General features: G+C 44.4%; 1 protein-coding gene across 1 annotated transcript; it reads left to right on the top strand.

Annotated features, from left to right (window-relative positions):
* The first annotated feature begins 547 nt into the window (after window positions 1-547).
* On the top strand, window positions 548-17,819 carry COX5A (cytochrome c oxidase subunit 5A). The gene is made up of 5 exons (XM_053929007.2): window positions 548-742; window positions 8,464-8,580; window positions 13,588-13,709; window positions 15,160-15,282; window positions 17,652-17,819. Exons 1-4 carry the CDS (start codon window positions 637-639, stop codon window positions 15,271-15,273), a joined length of 459 nt encoding a protein of 152 aa, XP_053784982.1. The 5' UTR covers window positions 548-636; the 3' UTR covers window positions 15,274-15,282; window positions 17,652-17,819.
* Window positions 17,820-17,906: the final 87 nt, after the last annotated feature.

Here is a 17,906-nt window from a genome sequence, read left to right on the forward strand (position 1 = left end):
CTCCTTCATTCTTTTATTTTAGGCTCAAACAGGGGGTAGTGGGAAGCAAAAGTATTTTTTTAAGATTTTACTTATTTATTTTAGAGAGGGGAGGGGAGGGAGGGAGAGAAGCATCAATGTGTGGTTGCCTCTGGCACGCCCCCTACTGGGGGCCTGGCCCACAACCCAGGCACCTGCCCTAGACTGGGAATCAAACAGGGGACCTCGTGATTCGCAGGCCAGCACTCAATCCACTGAGCCACATCAGCTAGGGCGCAAAAGTATTTTTGTTATAACTTGTCATTATTATTATTATTCGGATTTTGAGGGGATGGAGTCGCCTCTGTAGTCCGACCTCAGCAACCACACCACACACTGCTTGCTCCGCCCCTTCCCTCCATCCTCGCTTCCGAAGGCGGCCTCCATCCACCCAGTCAGACACCAGGCGGAACGCGGGCCCGCGACGGTTTGTCCTCAGCGCGCCACCGTAGCCCACCCCCAGCCTTGTATGCGGCGTCCTGCCGAGGCGCGAACGCTGCAGTGGGCGGGGCCTCACGCTCCGCCCGCCGTGCGTCAGTACGTGGGTCCGGCACCCGCGAGCTGCGGAACGGCCGGTGAACTCGCTACCGGCTTCTCTTGCGCGCCGCCATCGCCGTCATGCTGGGCGCAGCTCTCCGCCGCTGCTCCGTAGCAGCAGCTGCAGCCGCCCGCGCCAGCTCTCAAGGCCTTCTGCACCCCGTCCCGGCCCCGGGTCCCGCCGCTGGTAAGGCCCCCTCCTGCCACCGCCTGTGTCCCCGTGTCCTTGCGGTGACCTGGGCCCCCGCCGCCACTCGAGGGCAGGCCGGCCCCGCGGCCTAGGCTGCCCTGCCTGCGGGCGCCTGAACCTGGTGGCCGCTGGCCGCCCTTCCCGCCGCCTCGAGGTGTGGAGGACTCGAGGGCGCGTCCCCGGGCCTACATCAGGGTGACTGCCCTGGTGCGGGCACCGCGGGCCGGTCAAGTGTGGACTTGCTGTGGGCGCCAAGGAGGGAGCCCAGCGCACCTCCCGCGCCCACGCGATCCCTTCGGACCTCGGGCCGTGACCGAGTCCCGGCGCTGACCCCTGCAGCCACCTGATCGAGATTGTCCGCCGCCGTCAGCGCTTTGGCGAAGGTGACATTGAGCCGGTGTGCGTGCTGCTTAGTGTAGGGGCGGGAGAGGCCCCTGCGTGGACCCTGGCACCGTCGCCCCCAGCGTCTTTCAAGAACACAGTATACTTTTTTTATCAGGCATTTATCGGTTGATTTTGGGGGGGGTCACCTTCACAGGCCTTTTTGTTAATTTTTATAGCCTGCTGTGCCACGTTTTGATTCCCCGTTTACGACATGTGTGCTTGTTTCCTGACGTCTGAAAAAGAACCTGAATAGATCATGATAAGAATGATACCATTCGGGGTACCACAGACCAGGAATACTGCGTTTTGCAGACGTGGGGACGCCTTATTGTTTGCGTTGGCTTAGAAGCCCCATTGTTGGAGTGTGATCTCAACAATGCGGCTGGTTACGATCTCTATTTTTCCTTCCCCTTCTATGTGTGTTTCGGATGCCCGGCCAGCTCCGTGCTTTTAATTATTGTAACTGCACTTTGATCTTGGGCCATAATATGACGGTCGTACATGCTACGTCAGTTAGCCCCTAAGCATGCATATTTTAACATACGAACTCAGAAACTCAAAACTAATGAGGTTTTGCTGGCTGTTTCGAGTGTTTTAGGTAGACACTTCCGCAACTGAGGAGTGTGTTTCACTTCGTTCAATTTAGACGTCATCTTCTATGATTTATCTCAGAGTGGTGAGGCTGGCGCACACTTTCCAGACCATGGAGACCGTCTTGTTTTGGATAAGAGAAAACCTAAGGCCATCTTGGGGAACTGACTCCTTCATTAGTGGTAGAACCACTTTCTGTTTCTCAGCCATAGTTACTTTTGGGCCGTCCTGATGTTTATCGGGTTTTATGGGTTTTCATTCTTCCCTATTGAAATGTGAAAGTAGCAGATCGTACTTTAGTTTTTCATACAGATGCATTTTTGAGGAAGTTTTTATGACCTTCAAAAGAACCGTTACATGTGTTCCTCTATTCCCACTCGAGTATAATTCATAAACAAAAAGTTGTATTTTAGGTGTTGGTCCTGTGTAGACCTAAATGTTTGCCACAGGGAGTCAGTATTGCTTACAGTTGTATCAGTGACTTTCTAGCTGTGTGACCTTGGACGTGTTAGTTAACCTTGTCTCAGTTGCCTCATCTCTAAAATCAGGATAGTATTTGGTAGTTATAAGGTTTAATTGAGATAAAGTAATTTTTAGCACCTTGTCCGGCACTAATGCTTAATACATATTGCTTTGTTATAGTGCATTTCATTTTAGCATATTATAGGTTGGGGTTTATTATTAGTATGAGACCAAAGGGGTTTTGTGCAATTGAAAGAAAGCATTAGATTCTTGGATAAGGTGGTCCAAGGTCAAATGAGAGTACACTTGAAAGAGCTCTGGAGCCGTGGCGGGTGTGGCTCAGTGGATTGAGTGCTGGCCAGCAGACCAAAGGGTCGCTGGTTCGATTCCCAGTCTGGGCACATGCCTGGGTTGCGGGCCATGTGAGAGGCAGCCAATCACTGTTTTTCTCACACATCCAGCTTTCTCTCCCTCTCTCCCTCCCTTCCCCTCTGTCTAAAAATAAATAAGTAAAATCTTTAAAAAAGAAAAGAAAGAGTTCTGGAGAGGTTAACCTGAGAGGGGCCTCAAGTTTGCTGAGGTGAAGTAGAAACCCAGATTCCGTATTTGGTCCATGAAGAAGCCGCAAACTTGACACAGCTGTTTTCCAATAACTGCCGAGTTAGGTAATTAAAGTGTTTTAAACAATGGCTAGATTCTCTAATCAACCCTTACAACCTACACAATCCTTGCTCCTACATCCTTCCCCTGAAAATTTGGGAAAGGTGGGAGTTTTCTCTTTTCCTTTCTTGGCACAGGGCTGAATTTAAGTGGCACTTTTTACTGCCTTCCAGCCTTCCTTTCTGCACCGCTCCCACATTTCCAGATTTCCGGTGTTGGCACCCCAAGGTCCATGCCTGCCTTTAAGCCTTGCACCTCATGACCCCGCCTTTGAGTTTGGTCCTGTGCCCTCTCCATCAGCTGCCACTTTCCCTTGCTCCTAGAATCGCCTCCAGAATGTTCATTCTTGGGCCTTGTTCCAGATGACTAGTTATTAAATGGAAGACTGTTTAAACCAAAGGGATTAATGAGCCCCTTAATTTTCCTAAATATGTTAGCTTTTTAAATATATTTTATTGATTATGCTATTACAGTTGTCCCATTTCCCCCCCTTTATTCCTCTCCGCCCTGCACACCCCCTCCCACCCACATTCCCCCCCCCCTTTAGTTCATGTACATGGGTCATACATATAAGTTCTTTGGCTTCTACGTTTCTCATACTATTCTTAACCTTCCCCTGTCTATTTTCTACCTACCATTTATGTTTATTTCGTGTACCTTTTCCCCCATTCTCTCCCCACCCTCTCCCTGTTGATAACCCTCCATGTGATCTCTATTTCTGTGGTTCTGTACCTGTTCTAGTTGTTTGCTTAGTTTGTTTTGGATTTGGTTTTGGTTCAGTTGTTAACCGTGAGTTTGTTATCATTTTACTGTTCATAGTTTTGATCATCTTTTTCTTAGATAAATCCCTTTAACGTTTCATATAATAATGGCATGGTGAGGATGACCTCTTTTAACTTGACCTTATCTGGGAAGCACTTTATCTGCCCTTCCATTCTAAATGATAGCTTTGCTGGATAGAGCAATCTTGGACGTAGGTCCTTGCCCTTCATGACTTGGAATACTTCTTTCCAGCCCCTTCTTGCCTGTAAGGTCTCTTTTGAGAAATCAGCTGATAGCCTTATGGGAACTCCTTTATAGGTAACTGTCTCCTTTTCTCTTGCTGCTTGTAAGATTCTCTCCTTCTCTTTAATCTTAGGTAATGTAATTACGATGTGCCTTGGTGTGTTCCTGTTTGGGTCCAGCTTCTTTGGAACTCTCTGAGCTTCCTGGACTTCCTGGAAGTCTATTTCCTTTGCCAGATTGGGGAAGTTCTCTTTCATTATTTGTTCAAATAAGTTTTCAATTTTTTGCTCTTGTTCTTCTCCTTCTGGCACCCCTATGATTCGGATATTGGAATGTTTAAAGATGTCCTGGAGGTTCCTAAGCCTCTCCTCATTTTTTTGAATTCTTGTTTCTTCATTCTTTTCTGGTTGGATGTTTCTTTCTTCCTTCTGGTCCACACCATTGATTTGAGTCCCAGTTTCCTTCCCATCACTGTTGGTTCCCTGTACATTTTCCTTTGTTTCTCTTAGCCTAGTCTTCATTTTTTCATCTAATTTGCATCCTGATTACCAGTGTTTTGAACTGTGCATCTGATAGGTTGTCTATCTCTTTGTTGCTTAGTTGTATTTTTTCTGGAGCTTTCATCTGATCTTTCATTTGGGTTTTTTTGGGAGGGGGGTCTCAGCACAGCTCTTACCTATAAGGGGAGGAGCCTTGGGTGTTCACCAGGGCGGGGCAACCCACCTGGCTGCATTGTGACACTATGTGGGGGAGGGGTCTGAGAGGGAGCAGTGCTGCTTGCTCTGCTCTCTGCCCATTTTCAGTCACTTCCCCCACTACCCACAAAGGAATTGGGCCCTTCTGGTGCTGATTCCTGGGTGGGTGGGCTTGCATAGTTCTAGGCCCCTGTGGGTCTCCAACGAGCTCTCCTGTGAGGCTGGGAGTTTCTCCTGCTGCTCCCTCAACCCCTGCAGGTGTTTTCAGTCAAACGTTTGAGGCTTTATTTCCGGCTGGAGCCCTGGGTTGCCTGGTCTCACTCCCCGGTTGTTCCTCCCAGTTTATCTGCACGGGAATGTGGGTCCTTCCTTCCGGTCTGCAATCCACCGCCTCACCTTGTCTACCAGCCGCCACCTTGCTGCACGTCTTCTCCGCCCCTCCTACCGGTCTGTATGAATGTTTCTTCTTTAACTCCGTGGCTGTTGGACTTCCATACAGTTTGGTTTTCTGGCAGTTCTGGTGGTTTTTTGTTTTTAAATTTGTTGTTGTCCTTTTGGTTGTGCAAGGATGCGCAGTGTGTCTACCTGCGCCTCCGTCTTGGCAGGAAGCTATGTTAGTCTTTTTTTTTTTTTTTTTAATAGAGTGCTTATCTGAAAGCCAAAAAGCAGTATTAGAAATAGCTTTTTTAGATTGAGGCTGTAAAAATGTCCCGAGGGTGTGTTTATTGATTTTTAGACCGAGCGGAAGGGAGAAGGGAAAGAGAGAAAGAGAAATGGTGATGTGAGAGAAACACTGATAGGTTGCCTCCCGTGCACCCCAGTGTACACCCCAGCAGCGCATCGAATCTGCAGTGGTTTGGTATACAGACCTTGCTCTGAGCCACCGCGCCACCAGGCCGGAGCTGGCCCGGCTTTGTTTTACAGCTGCTTTCCCTTTTTTTTTTTTTTTACTCTGGACCCTTCAGGTTGTATGAAAGTGTGGAGCACTGGTTTTCTAAGATAGTTTGCATTACCATTCTCAACTGTGTGGGAAGGTTATATGTATGAAGTAGGGTCAGTGGTGGGGAGGGAGAGAACGCCTATACAGTCTAACTAAAAATCAAAACGCTAAGCATCTGTGGGACACGTTCGTAACTATGAGAATAGATGCTACTCCACCCACTCCTGGAATTTAACCATGTGGGGCAGGTTTTTTACTCTCCCGGAAGGCGTAGGTGGTCCTGGTGCATGCTTGGTGTTCTGAGTACTTGTTTCATACAAGGCGGGCTTTTCTGTTTGTTCGTTTCTAAATACAACCAGCGTGTAATTCGGGACTCCCCAGAAGGAAGGCAAACAAGTTACTGCAGGCGATCCATTGATCCCCTTGACGAGGATTTGCAGTTGCTGGTCGGCATCTTTACAGTTAGAAAACGGCCCAGAGCGCCCTGTCATCTGACGAGCCGCACCCAACAGTGAGCAAGAGAACCGGCTCCCATGAAACTTCTCTGGGCGCTGAGAGGGGTGCATGGAGTAACTGCCTCTGGGCGAGGATACTTACATTCCATTTTTCTTGGCTGAATACTTAGAAGTAGAATTACGGGATGGTATGGTAGGTGTGTGTTTAATCTGATAGAAACTGCTACCAGTCTTCCAAAGTAATTGTGCCATTTTACACTTTTAAGTGTTTGGCTAAGTATAACTTTGATTTTTGAAAAAGGTAGTGTATAAATTTTTGGTAACAGTGGGTAGGAGCGTTGTTGTGATCTATGCTTTCTGTATACATTAAATGTGAATATTAGTCTTGTAAGAGGTATTAAATATCTACATAGTTTGATTAAGTATTTGCACTTACCAAATACTTTTAGGTCTAGAGACCCCTTCTTTTTGTCATAGAGATTAAAGGGTGTCCAATTCCAGCCCACTTACACACATGCCCCACTTCATTCTCCGCTCCGATTGTGGAGGTAATTTAGATCTCTGGTGGGACTGGGACTTGTGCTGTGGCCCTCTGTGACTGACGACATAATGTGCTGTAGGTCAAGTGGTAATTGAAGTGAGAATCCTTTTTTGCTTAATATAGCAGCGACAGCCCACCTCCAGAACTGGCTAGTGTTCCATCTTTTCATCGTTTTCAGTCTGCCTTTTCCCTCCGTTTGGTGTTGCCATTTATGGCATGAAAGATGTATAGGGTACGCCTAACATTTGAATTCCAGAGTGCACGTAGAACCCAGAGGTTTCTGGGTAATTTCTTTTATTTATTTTTTTGTTTGTTTTTTTGTTTTTGGATAAGCCTTTAAAAATAATAAAAACTATACCGGGATGGGTAGAGGTAGAAGAGAGTATAGGGGGAATAAATGGTAATGGAAAAAATAATATAAAAATAAAGAAGCAGGGGGGGTTGGGAAAGAAACTATACCAAGCTCGTCTAATTCATCTAACAGGAGAAGCCATTTGAAGAATGTTTTGTTTCTATAAATTACGATTTCCACAAATAGAAGATCAGTTAAGGCATTTTTAGATAAGGATTCATTTATAGCTACCATTACTGAGTACCTACCTACAAAGTGCTAAGTCCCAGGCAGTGTTAACTGGCCTTCATTGTTATTGGTCATAGTCTGCTAAGGAGGAGGTGTCCCCTTTTCACAGATAAGGAAAATGAAACTTGAGTTAACTAGTGGTTGGACACGTCCAGACTCTGCTGCTTCCTAAAACCCAAAGGTGAAATGTCCTTCCCCCTCCCCTACCACACAGAGGCTGTTCAGAAAGAATCCAGATTTCCTAACTCCTGATTCAGTGTCCATTTGACAGGAAGTGACTAAAATGGAAAGGCTGTGTTATATTTTTAAAAATCTGATAAAGTGGTGTTTTTCTTAATTGGGTGTAAGTCAAAGAGCATGTTCCCTCTTAAGGGATTTATGAAAATTTGTGGAGAGAGGAGTGTAGTTGATAAAATAATTTTTAAATTACCATTGCCCGGGATGTGTGATTTATTTTGGAATATAATACAGAGCATAAGATTCTTAAAATTTTTCAAACATATATCTTATAATTCACTGAAGAACTAGAATGAACATTTTTTAAAGAATTTTATTTACTTATTTTTAGAGAGAGGGGAATGAACGGAGGAGGAAAGAAAGAGAAACATTGATGTGTGAGAGAAACATTAACCAGTTACCTCTTGCACTCCCAGCTGGGGACCTGGCCCGCAATCCAGGCATGTGCTCTGACCAGGAATCAAACCAGCAAGCTTTCGGTTCACAGGTCAACGCTCAGTCCACCGAACCACACCAGCCAGGGTGTAGAATGAACATTATTTTAAATTAGGAATTAGTGCTGAGCTTATTGTAAAAATTCAGACATTTTGGAAGTGTATAAAGAAATAAAGTTTTTGCCCTGGCTGCTGTGGCTCAGTGGATTAAGTGCTGGCCTGAGAACCAAAGGGTCACCAGTTCCGTTCCCAGTCAGGGCACATGCCTGGGTTGCTGTCCAGGTCCCCAGTAGGGGGTGTGCCAGAGGCCTCCACACATTAATGTTTCTCTTCCTCCCTTCCCCTGTCTGTAAAAATAAATGAATAAAATCTTTAAAAAAGGAAAAGAAAGTTTCCTTTCTAAAGATAAGCAATGTTAACAGTTTCAAGTTAGCATTGCACATTAGGGGGGAAAGCGTAAACATACACCTGAGATGTTTTTTCATATCAATACATAAGATTTGTTTCATTTGACCTACTAAGTAATTTTCCTGCTGTGACATACAGTTGATTCAAAACTTAATGCATCAAATGTATATAATGCCACTGGACTGTACATTTAAAAATGGTTAAGATGGTAAATTTGACATGTATATTTCAACCCAATAAGAAAACAAACAAAAAAGCCTTAACGTGTTGACAGGCTCTATCAAGTACTACTTCTGGGCGCTGACGCTATTCTTGTTTCATTGTAGCTATCCAGTCAGTTCGCTGCTACTCCCATGGGTCACAGGAGACAGATGAGGAGTTTGATGCTCGCTGGGTGACATACTTCAACAAGCCAGATATTGATGCCTGGGAATTGCGTAAAGGTAACTGAAATATAGACTGCGAAACAGTCTATTCTGGTATAGAATTTTGAACTGCTTTGTAGTCTTATACTACTTTGTTGAAAGTGACTATTTTGACTATACACACCCTAGCTGGTGTAGCTCAGTGGATTGAGTGCCGGCCTGCAAACTAAAGGGTTGCCAGTTCGCTTCCCAGTCGGGGCACATGCCTGGGCTGTGGGCCAGGTCCCCAGTAGGGGGCAAGTGAGAGGCAGTTCACACACTGATGTTTCTCCCCCTCTCTTTCTCCCTCCCTTCCCCTCTGTCTAAAAATAAATGATTAAAATATTTTTAAAAGAAAAAGAAAACATGCATTATGTAAGCTGAATACTCATGCAACTTGCAGTTAGAAAACATTATAGCTTCCATGGTAAGTGTTTTCTGTAAAGCAGGGTTTTTGAAGTAGGCACAGTTGGCCAGATAACTCTTTGTTGCAAGGGCTGTCCTTTGCACTGCAGCGTGTTGGCAGCATCCTTGGCTTCTGCAGACTAGGCGCCGCCACTCCTGCCCCCACCCTGAGTTGCGACAACCAGCAGTGTCTCCCAGGGGACAGCATCCCCTCCGATGGAGACCAGTGCTGCAGTGATAGGTCAGAGGGAACAAGAGTTACACTCTTTATCTTTCAAGTAACTTATGTGAGTAGTTGCTCGGTTCCCCTCCTCTCTTGGTCATAGTTTGGGTTCTTTATTATTTTATTCTTAGTTATGGTTTGTCTTGGCCTGTATGTGTCCAGTCTAAGTAAACTAGGACTTATTTTTCCTAAATTCGCAGATACGCATGTAACATGAGTAAGTAATATTAACGATAACTAGTCTAGTAGTTAGACTAGTAGATAACTTCCTTTATTATCAGCAATTTATCTCAGACCAAGAGTTCAGTCTGCAGCTTCATTCTAGCATTATAGTCACTAGTGTCCTTTTTAAATATTTTAAAATAAAAGCAAGAAACGTGAGTGCCTCAAACTTCTCTGAGGACTATAATGGCTTCATTTTGCTACAGCCAGGAAATTATTTTTTTTTAAAGATTTTATTTATCTTCAGAGAGAGGGGAAGGGAGGGAGAAAGAGAGGGAGAGAAACATGGAAGTACAAGAGAAGTGCGAGAGAAATACTAGTCGGTTGCCTCGCGCTCGCCCCCAGCTGGGACCTGGCCCGCAACCCTGCGTGTGCCCTGACCCCAAACAGAACGGCGACCCTTCGATTTGTGGGCCAGCGCTCAGTTCTCTGAGCCACACCAGCCAGGGCAACCAGGGAAGTTCTTACTGAAGAATTTTGAGAAGTAATGAAAAGAACAGAAATTCCACCCTTTTGTAAGAGAACCCTAAATTTTGTGCTGTGTCATTCTGTACCAAGCTGGACGTGGTCTAGCCGGTCATTTTCTCATCGAATGTCTCGGTCTGCGCAGTGTTTCCCAGCTCTCCTCCGTGTCTTCACTCGGGCTCCACTGACTCCCATTTCGTGTTTCTCTGGCGGCTTTTCGGTTACTTTCCCATTAGCGCTATCTTAAAGCAACCAAAGCGTATTGTACCAAGAGTTAAAGGTATGAGTTGAAAATGACCCTCTTATGTGAAAAGAAACCAGCACATTGCTATGGAAATGGTATTTTCATTTAAGGAAATCCTGTTTGGTTTTTTCCCTTCAGTCTGTGGGCTCCTGTATAGTTCTTCCTGCTAATTCACTGTGGAAGAGCCACCATGATTTTATCATCTACAGTTTATCAAGAGTAGATTCTCTCATTTAGTAAATGAGAGCACAGAGGCCCGATGGGGCTCCAGGACCCAATTACAGTGTGCCTGTGGAGGCCTCCCCACACCCACAGACAAATCTGGAGGCCAGCAGGGTGTCCACGAGTTCAGCTCATGGGGCGCTGTCTGCCCTACTGGGGCGCAGGCTCAGACCCCACAGGAAAACGCTCAGTCCCACCAGACGTCGAGGCCGCCTCCACTGGAGAGGACAGTTGCAAGCCCCTCTGTTAATCTGCTTCTGACCTGCTTCCCCCAGCCCCTCCTTGGGCTCACGTTGCTCACAGAACTCAAGAACACCTGCGTACTCACTAGTTAGCGATTTATTTCAGAGGTTATTAAAGGGTACAAACCAACAGCCTGATGAAGAGATACATGAGACAGGGTCCCAGACGGAGGAGCTTCTCCCCTTATGGAGCCTAGGGCCTGGTGGAGTGGCTCGTGGGAGCTCTCCACGGAAGGACCAAGTGGCTGGCCTGCAGTTTTGATGGAGGTTTCATTACCTAGTTGTGATTGATTAAGCCTTCGGCCATTGTCAGTTAATTCAGTCTGAAGTCCCTCTCCCTGCCTTGGAAATTGGGGTGGTGCTGAAAATTCCAATCTTCTTTTTTTTTCCCCCCACTTGTATTTTATTGATTATGCCATTACAGTTGTCGCAGTTTTTCCCCTTTGCCATCGCCCACCCAGCACCCCCTACTCCCTCAGGGTCCCCACCCCCTTGTCCACGTCCGGAGCTCATGCATGTCTGCTCTTTGGCTGCTCTGTTCCCTATGCTGTACTTTACCTCCCCGTGGCTACTCTGTGACTACCGATTTGTACTCCTTAATCCCCTCCCCTCTTCCCCCAGTCCCCCACAGCTTCCTCCCAGGTGGCAACCATCAAAACGCTCTCTGTATCCGTGATTCTGTCTCTGTTCTTGTTTGCTTAGTTTGTGTTTTAAATTCAGTTGTTGATACATTTTTTTGTTGAAAGATTCATAGTTTTGCTTTTTTTAATGGTTTGGTGATGATGAACCCCTTTAGTTTTTTCTTGTCTGGGAAGCTCTTTATCTGCCCTTCAGTTCTAAATGATAGCTTTGCCGGGTAGAGCAATCTTGGCTGTAGGTCCCTGCTTTTCATGACTTTGGATATTTCTTGCCAGTCCTTCATAGCCTGCATAGTTTCTTTTGAGAAATCTTTAACCTTTAGCATTTAATTATGATGGGTCTTGGAGTGGGTCTCTTTGCTGAGACTGTGCTTCCTGGACTTGCATGCCTATTTTGTTCACCAAATTAGGGAAGTTTACTTTCATTATTTTTTCAAAGAGATTTCCAGTTTCTTGTTCTTTTCTTCTGGCACCCCTGTGATGTGAATGTTGGACCTCTTGAAGTTGTCCCAGAGGCTGCTTATACTATCTTCATTTTTTTTTCTTCTTTTTTCTTCTTCTTTTGTTCTTCTTGGTTGGTTTTTGCTTCCTTACTCCAAATCGTTGATTTGATTCTTGGCTTCATCCACTCTATTGTTGATTCCCTGTAAATTGTTCTTAATTTCAGTTAGTGTATCCTTCATTTCTAACTGGTTCTTTCTTTTGACTCCCACATCTATTTTTATGCGGTTGAAGTTCTGAGTTCATCTGCTTTTCCCCTGAGTTCCCTGAGCACCCTTACAACCATAGTTTGAACTCTGCGTCTAGCAGCTTGCTTGTCTCCATTTTGTTTCCTTCTTCTGGAGTTTCGTTCTGTCCTTCCGTTTGGGCCACGTTTCTGTGTCTCCTCGTGTTGGCAGCCTCCCTCTGTTTGTTCCTGTGTACAGCTGCTAGGTAGAGCTGCCACATAGCCTCAGCTTGGTAGTGTGGCCTAATGCAGCAGGTGTCCTGCAGGTCCCGGTGACACAGGAGCCCCGTCACCCAGGCCGGCTCTCAGGCTGCACCCACTCTGATGGCCGTGTGCACCTTCCTGCTGTAGTGGAGACTTGATTGCTCCTGGCACATCCAAGGTCGGCCACTGCCTGTGTTCTGCCCAGGGTCACCCGGCATCAGCTACAGAGTGATCTGCAGGTGGCTGCTACTTGTGCTGGGCTTGGAGGTGCCCCGGCGAGGCCAAGCTGTGAGCCAGGGGTGGCTGCTGCTAGTGCTGGTCTGGGGCCACTTAGTGAGAGGTATGGGGCTCGCTGAAACCAGATGCTGCTTATCGGAGAGAATTCAGGAAAATCTGAAGCAGGGGCCAACACAAGCCCTTTGTAGAGAAAGGCCACTGGAAACAGCTCGGGTGGACTCACAGCTGGGTGTGGCGGAGCCTTAGGGAATCACCAGGTTGGGGCAAACGTGTTGAGCCTGGTTGGTGGAGTCTTATGATATGGAGCCTGCCTGCCACCTCTGTAGCTCTGTAGGGGGAGGGCTTGGAAAAAGAACAGTAGCTTCTGCCAGCACTTCTTTCTGGGAGAAAGGCGTCCCCAGCTCTCGCCCTGATGCGAGACAACTCAGTTTCTCCCCGTGTGTCTGTGGTGCCTTTCAATGTGCTGTCCTTGTGCGGGAGCTCAAATCGAGTGAGTCTGTGTGAGTCTGTGTGCGGGCCCTGGAAGAGGAACTTCCAGTGATTCCAACAGTTTCTGCCTTCCACAGCCTCCATCCCCACTGGTTTTTACAGCCAGAAGATAGGGCGTCTTCTCTTTCTGGTACTTAAACCCTGGGTTGGGGGGCCGGTAGTGCAACTGAGGCCCTTTGCTCCTCAAATATCCCTGATTTTTATCCGCCACACGTGGGTGTGGGACCGGCCCACTGTGTGTCTCTGCCCCTCCTACCCCTCACAGTGTAGTTTGTTCTCCAATTCCATAGTTGCAGGACTTCCACTCAGCTCAGTTCTGGCTATTCAGACTGATGGTGGTTCCGTAGCTCAGCTGTGGTTTTGGTGTGTGTGGTTGTGTGAGGAGGTGAGCTGTGTCTTCAGAGGGAGTCCTGAAAATCCCAGTCTTCTAACCACAGTGTGGCCTCTACTGGCAGTGCCCCCCACGCTTGGGTGGGGGTCCAAAAGTTACCTCCTTAATACAACAGCACGCACCATTGTGCCCTCATCACTTAGAAGTTCCGAAGGGGTTGGGGACTCTGTGTCGGAAACAGGGACAAAGGCCAAATACATATTTATTTTAAATTACAATGTCACAGGCCAAAATAGGCAAGGTCACATGTCTCTATTTCAGTAAAAATATGTATAACTAAATTATAGTTTAAGTGAGAATATTTCAGGTTGATGTGGTCCTCTTTTTAATTTGACAGGAATGAACACGCTTGTCAGTTACGATCTGGTTCCAGAACCCAAAATCATTGATGCTGCTTTGCGGGCATGCAGACGGTTAAATGATTTTGCTAGTGCCGTTCGCATCCTAGAGGTTGTTAAGGTCAGTGAAATAATGCTAAAGTTGTTTTGGAAATAACGTGGCCTGTTGATTATGTATCAGCGTATTCTGTATTTTTGAATTTGTTAAAATACCTAAAATTGGTTCTTATATAGCTAGAGTGAATATACGTTGTATTAATACGTTGTATTAATAATTTTTCTGGAGTAAATAAGTAGCATAAATGGTAGGTAGAAAATAGTCAGGGGGAGGGTAAGAATAGCATAGGAAATGGAGAAGCCAAAGAACTTATATGTATGACCCATGGACATGAACTAAAGGGGAAGAATGCGGGTGGGAGGGGTTGTGCAGGGTGGAGGGGAGTGAAGGGGGAAAATGGGACAACTGTAATAGCATCATCAATAAATATATTTTTTAAAAAAATAATTTTTCTGCAGTGCAGTTTGACTTTATCCCAGGCTTTAAAAATTGTGCTTGGTACTCTTTTAAAAGTCAGTGTTTCCATTTGAGAATTTATTTTAAGGATATACAAAGGTTTAGCTACAATTTATGTTTGTGCTGTGAAATTAAATTCATATGAATTTAATTTCATATGTTTGTGATATGAAATTCAATGTTGTTTGTGGTTTCTTAAGACTTCCCAGATGTGGTTATTACACATCTCTTAATGTTTAAAAATGTATTTAACATTAAACATCTTTATAACATTAAGTGAAGAAAATTAGGAGACAGTTTTTGGGGTGTGACCCTATTTTATTAAAATGTATTTAAATATAGGTAGGTAGATAGGTGAAAATGTAGACAGAGATATTCTTGTTTGATTAAAGTTTCTGATTTTTCTGTAATGAACAAATAAATATATTGAATTTTCAACAAGAATTTTATAATTGAAAACATATAACTAAGGAGACTTAGAATTTGTTAAATTAAAGGCAGAAGAACAGCAGCATTCATGAGGACTCTTGCCCTGGAAGTAAGTGTTCTCTTACGTGTAGCTCTCTGGAAGGACATGGTCTGTGAGAGGAAGGTGTGACGGGACACTGGTGTACGGTGGGGAAGACCATTAAGCGCTCTGCAGGCTGTCGGTTCACTCAGCACCAGCAGTCAGTGCAGTCAGGGTTATAAATCGGAGGCAGATTTAAAGCTTTTCCTCGGTTGACCTGATCACTCCTGTTGCCTACTGGACATGTTTAATTACCTTCACAAAATTCTGTCATCACTGCCTTGTTTTCCAGTGACTCAAGCTTTGAAAATTTTTTTTCTGGATTTAGTCTAATTGTTTTAGTCATTCTCAACGCGCCTTAAAAATCTACCTTCAGTAGTGCCCACAAAGTTACTCTCTTTATTGAACAAATATGTTAACTTAAAAATAGGTGACTTGTATTCTCTGCTACTAGCCTCTGCATATGTGATTGAAAGCATTTTCAAGTTCATTCTGGAAATAGAAATGGCTTTTCAGAGAGCTAAATCTGAGTATTTTCTTTGCCCTCAGGACAAAGCAGGACCTCATAAGGAAATCTACCCTTATGTCATTCAGGAACTTAGACCAACTCTAAATGAACTGGGAATCTCCACGCCAGAGGAACTGGGTCTTGACAAAGTATAAACCTTAGGGGTAAGCACATACACTGAATAGTAAAGCAGGAAAGAATCCAGGGAGTGAATGGTGACATCTCCGTGTTCTCAGAGTAAGACCTTTTAATGGGCTTGTTTACAGGCTGTGAGCATAGAGATTTAGAGGGCACCAATAATGATAACTTTAAGGAGCTAGGATTGTTAGTATTTTTTTCTTTTTAACAAATTTTTAAAAAGATTTTATCCATTTATTATAGGGAGGGAGAAAGAGCGGGAGAGAAACATCGATGTGTTAGAGATACTATCAATAGGTTGCCTCTCATACACCCTCAACTGAGGACCCTGCCTGCAACCCAGGCATGTGCCTGACTGGGAATCGAACCAGCTACCCTTCATTTCGCATGCCAGCACTCAGTCCACTGAGCCACACCAGCCCAGGCTAAATTTATTTTTATTGTATTTTTCCATTACCATTAACAGCAGGATTTTATTAATTTGATGCTTTTGTTTTAATGTACCCAGGTTAGAATTTAATAGTCCAGGAAATGTTCTTCAATAATAAAAACTTATTTGCTACCTTATTCTCTGTGGAAAGATTAGATAATAAAACCAGCCACATGATTGTCTAGGTAGTGAACAGTGTGCAGAAAATTATTGTAAAACAAAAAATATATTAGCAGTAACTAATTTTTTTTGAAGATTTTACTTTTTATTTTTAGAGGGGAAGGGAGGAAGAGAAGTATTAATGTGTGTGGTTGATATTTCACGTGGCCCCCACTGGGGACCTGACCTGCAACCCAGGCATGTGCCTTTAATGGGAATCCAACTGGCGACCCTTTGGTTCACAGTCCGGCACTCAATCCACTGAGCTACACCAGCCAGGGCATTTTTTTTGTTTAACAAACACATACAGTGTATATAATTCTTGATATGTGTCAGGCACAGTTTTAAGTACTGTATAAATATCACCTCAATCCTCATAAACAGTCCTATGAGGTGGTTACTACTACTATAATTATTCTTATTATTTACTAGTGATGAAACTGAGGCACCTCATCCAAAGTCCCAGGTGGTAGAATCCACATTTCAACCCAGCAGACTGGCTCCAGAGTTTGTTGCCCTTGCCTTGCTACTGTCCCGTGCAGGCATTTACAAAGGCCATTCTCTTACTTCTCAGAGCCAAAAAAATGAAGCTTAAATAAAAGTGGGCCCAAAATTATTTGATGATCTAATATCAGACCCTTTCCGAGACACAGAGCCAGTAAGACTGGGTAGAGTATCATCAGTGGGCATTCAGTTTCCCTCCTGACTGTGCAGAAAATGCCCAGAGGCTTTTCTGTAATCTACTTTTGGGCTTGCTTTTTGGAGAGAAGCTTTAATTTTATCTTTATCCACAACCACCACCTCCCTGTAGTCAGATAGCTCATCTTTGGAATGTACGGTAAGGGCTTTACTAGTTACTAAAACTTTCTGTGATTACTTGACAGCTAGGTATTCAGAAAAGATTTCCTAGTTATAGTTTCAAAGCTTTTATCTGTGGTTCATATTTCATAATAGACTCTTAAGAGGTTGTCTAAACACTTGGGCTTAATTTCTTATCAAGTGTTATTCCAAGGAGTCCAGAAGATCTTTGTTATATAGAATATATTCTTGCTGCAGTAACATGTTTCTTTTTAAAGAATATTTTCCTTTTCTTTTTTTAATCCTCACCTGAGGATATGTTTACTGATTTCACAGAGAGAGGGAGACAGAGAGATAGAGAAACATTGATATGTTGCCTCCTGTACACATCACAACAGAGGGTTAAACCTGCAACCTTGGTATGTGCCCTGGCTGGGACTTGAACCTGCAGCCTTTTGGTGTGTGGGATGATGCTCCAACTAACTGGGCCACCTGGCCATGGCTAATAAAAAGCTTTTAAAAGCCAACCCCCCGCCCCTTTTCTGATTGGAAAAGAAAACCAGCACCACCCCGGTAGCCCAGTCGGTTAGAGCACTGTCCCTGTGCGCCCGGGTTGTAGGTTCTTGTGTGTTCGATCCCGGTCAGGGTGCATAGAAGAATCAGTCAGTGAATGCATTAGTGTGTGGAACCGCAAGCTGATGTCTCTCTCTCTCTCTCAAATCAGTGTTTCAAAAAATTATTATCTTATTAAAGATAAATAAGCAGCCAATGAATGTATGAATAAGTGAGACAACAAACAATAAGTGTTTCTCCTTCCTCTCTGTCTCTCAAATCAATTAAAAAAAAAAAAACAACTAATAATGGTAAGTGCCAGGTATATACATAAAAAAGCCATAGAAATGGCTACACAGAGGCAGTGATTTCCCAGGCTGGTCTAAAAGAAGGTTATTTTTAAGATTTTTACCTTTTCTTTATTTCCTGGCTAATTCTTCATGCTTTCTCTTACAGATGGGCTTTCCAAGGATTTGCTGATAATGCTACTTGATTATAAACAATCACCTGGAAATACTGATGAAAACATATTACTTTATTTGAACAAGTTTTCCTTTATTGAATATCAAACCAAGTAATGGTTAACTTGGACTTTAATAAAAAGCAAATGAGCTTGAACTGAAATTAGATATTGTTCCATGTGTTTGCGTTGAAAAGCAGAAAATGAACTATTACATGTCTGTTGGTTTCACAGTTTTGTTGTCACTTTAT

Source organism: Desmodus rotundus, chromosome 7 (genome assembly GCF_022682495.2).
Source record: "Desmodus rotundus isolate HL8 chromosome 7, HLdesRot8A.1, whole genome shotgun sequence".
Classification (NCBI taxonomy): Eukaryota; Metazoa; Chordata; class Mammalia; order Chiroptera; family Phyllostomidae; genus Desmodus; species Desmodus rotundus.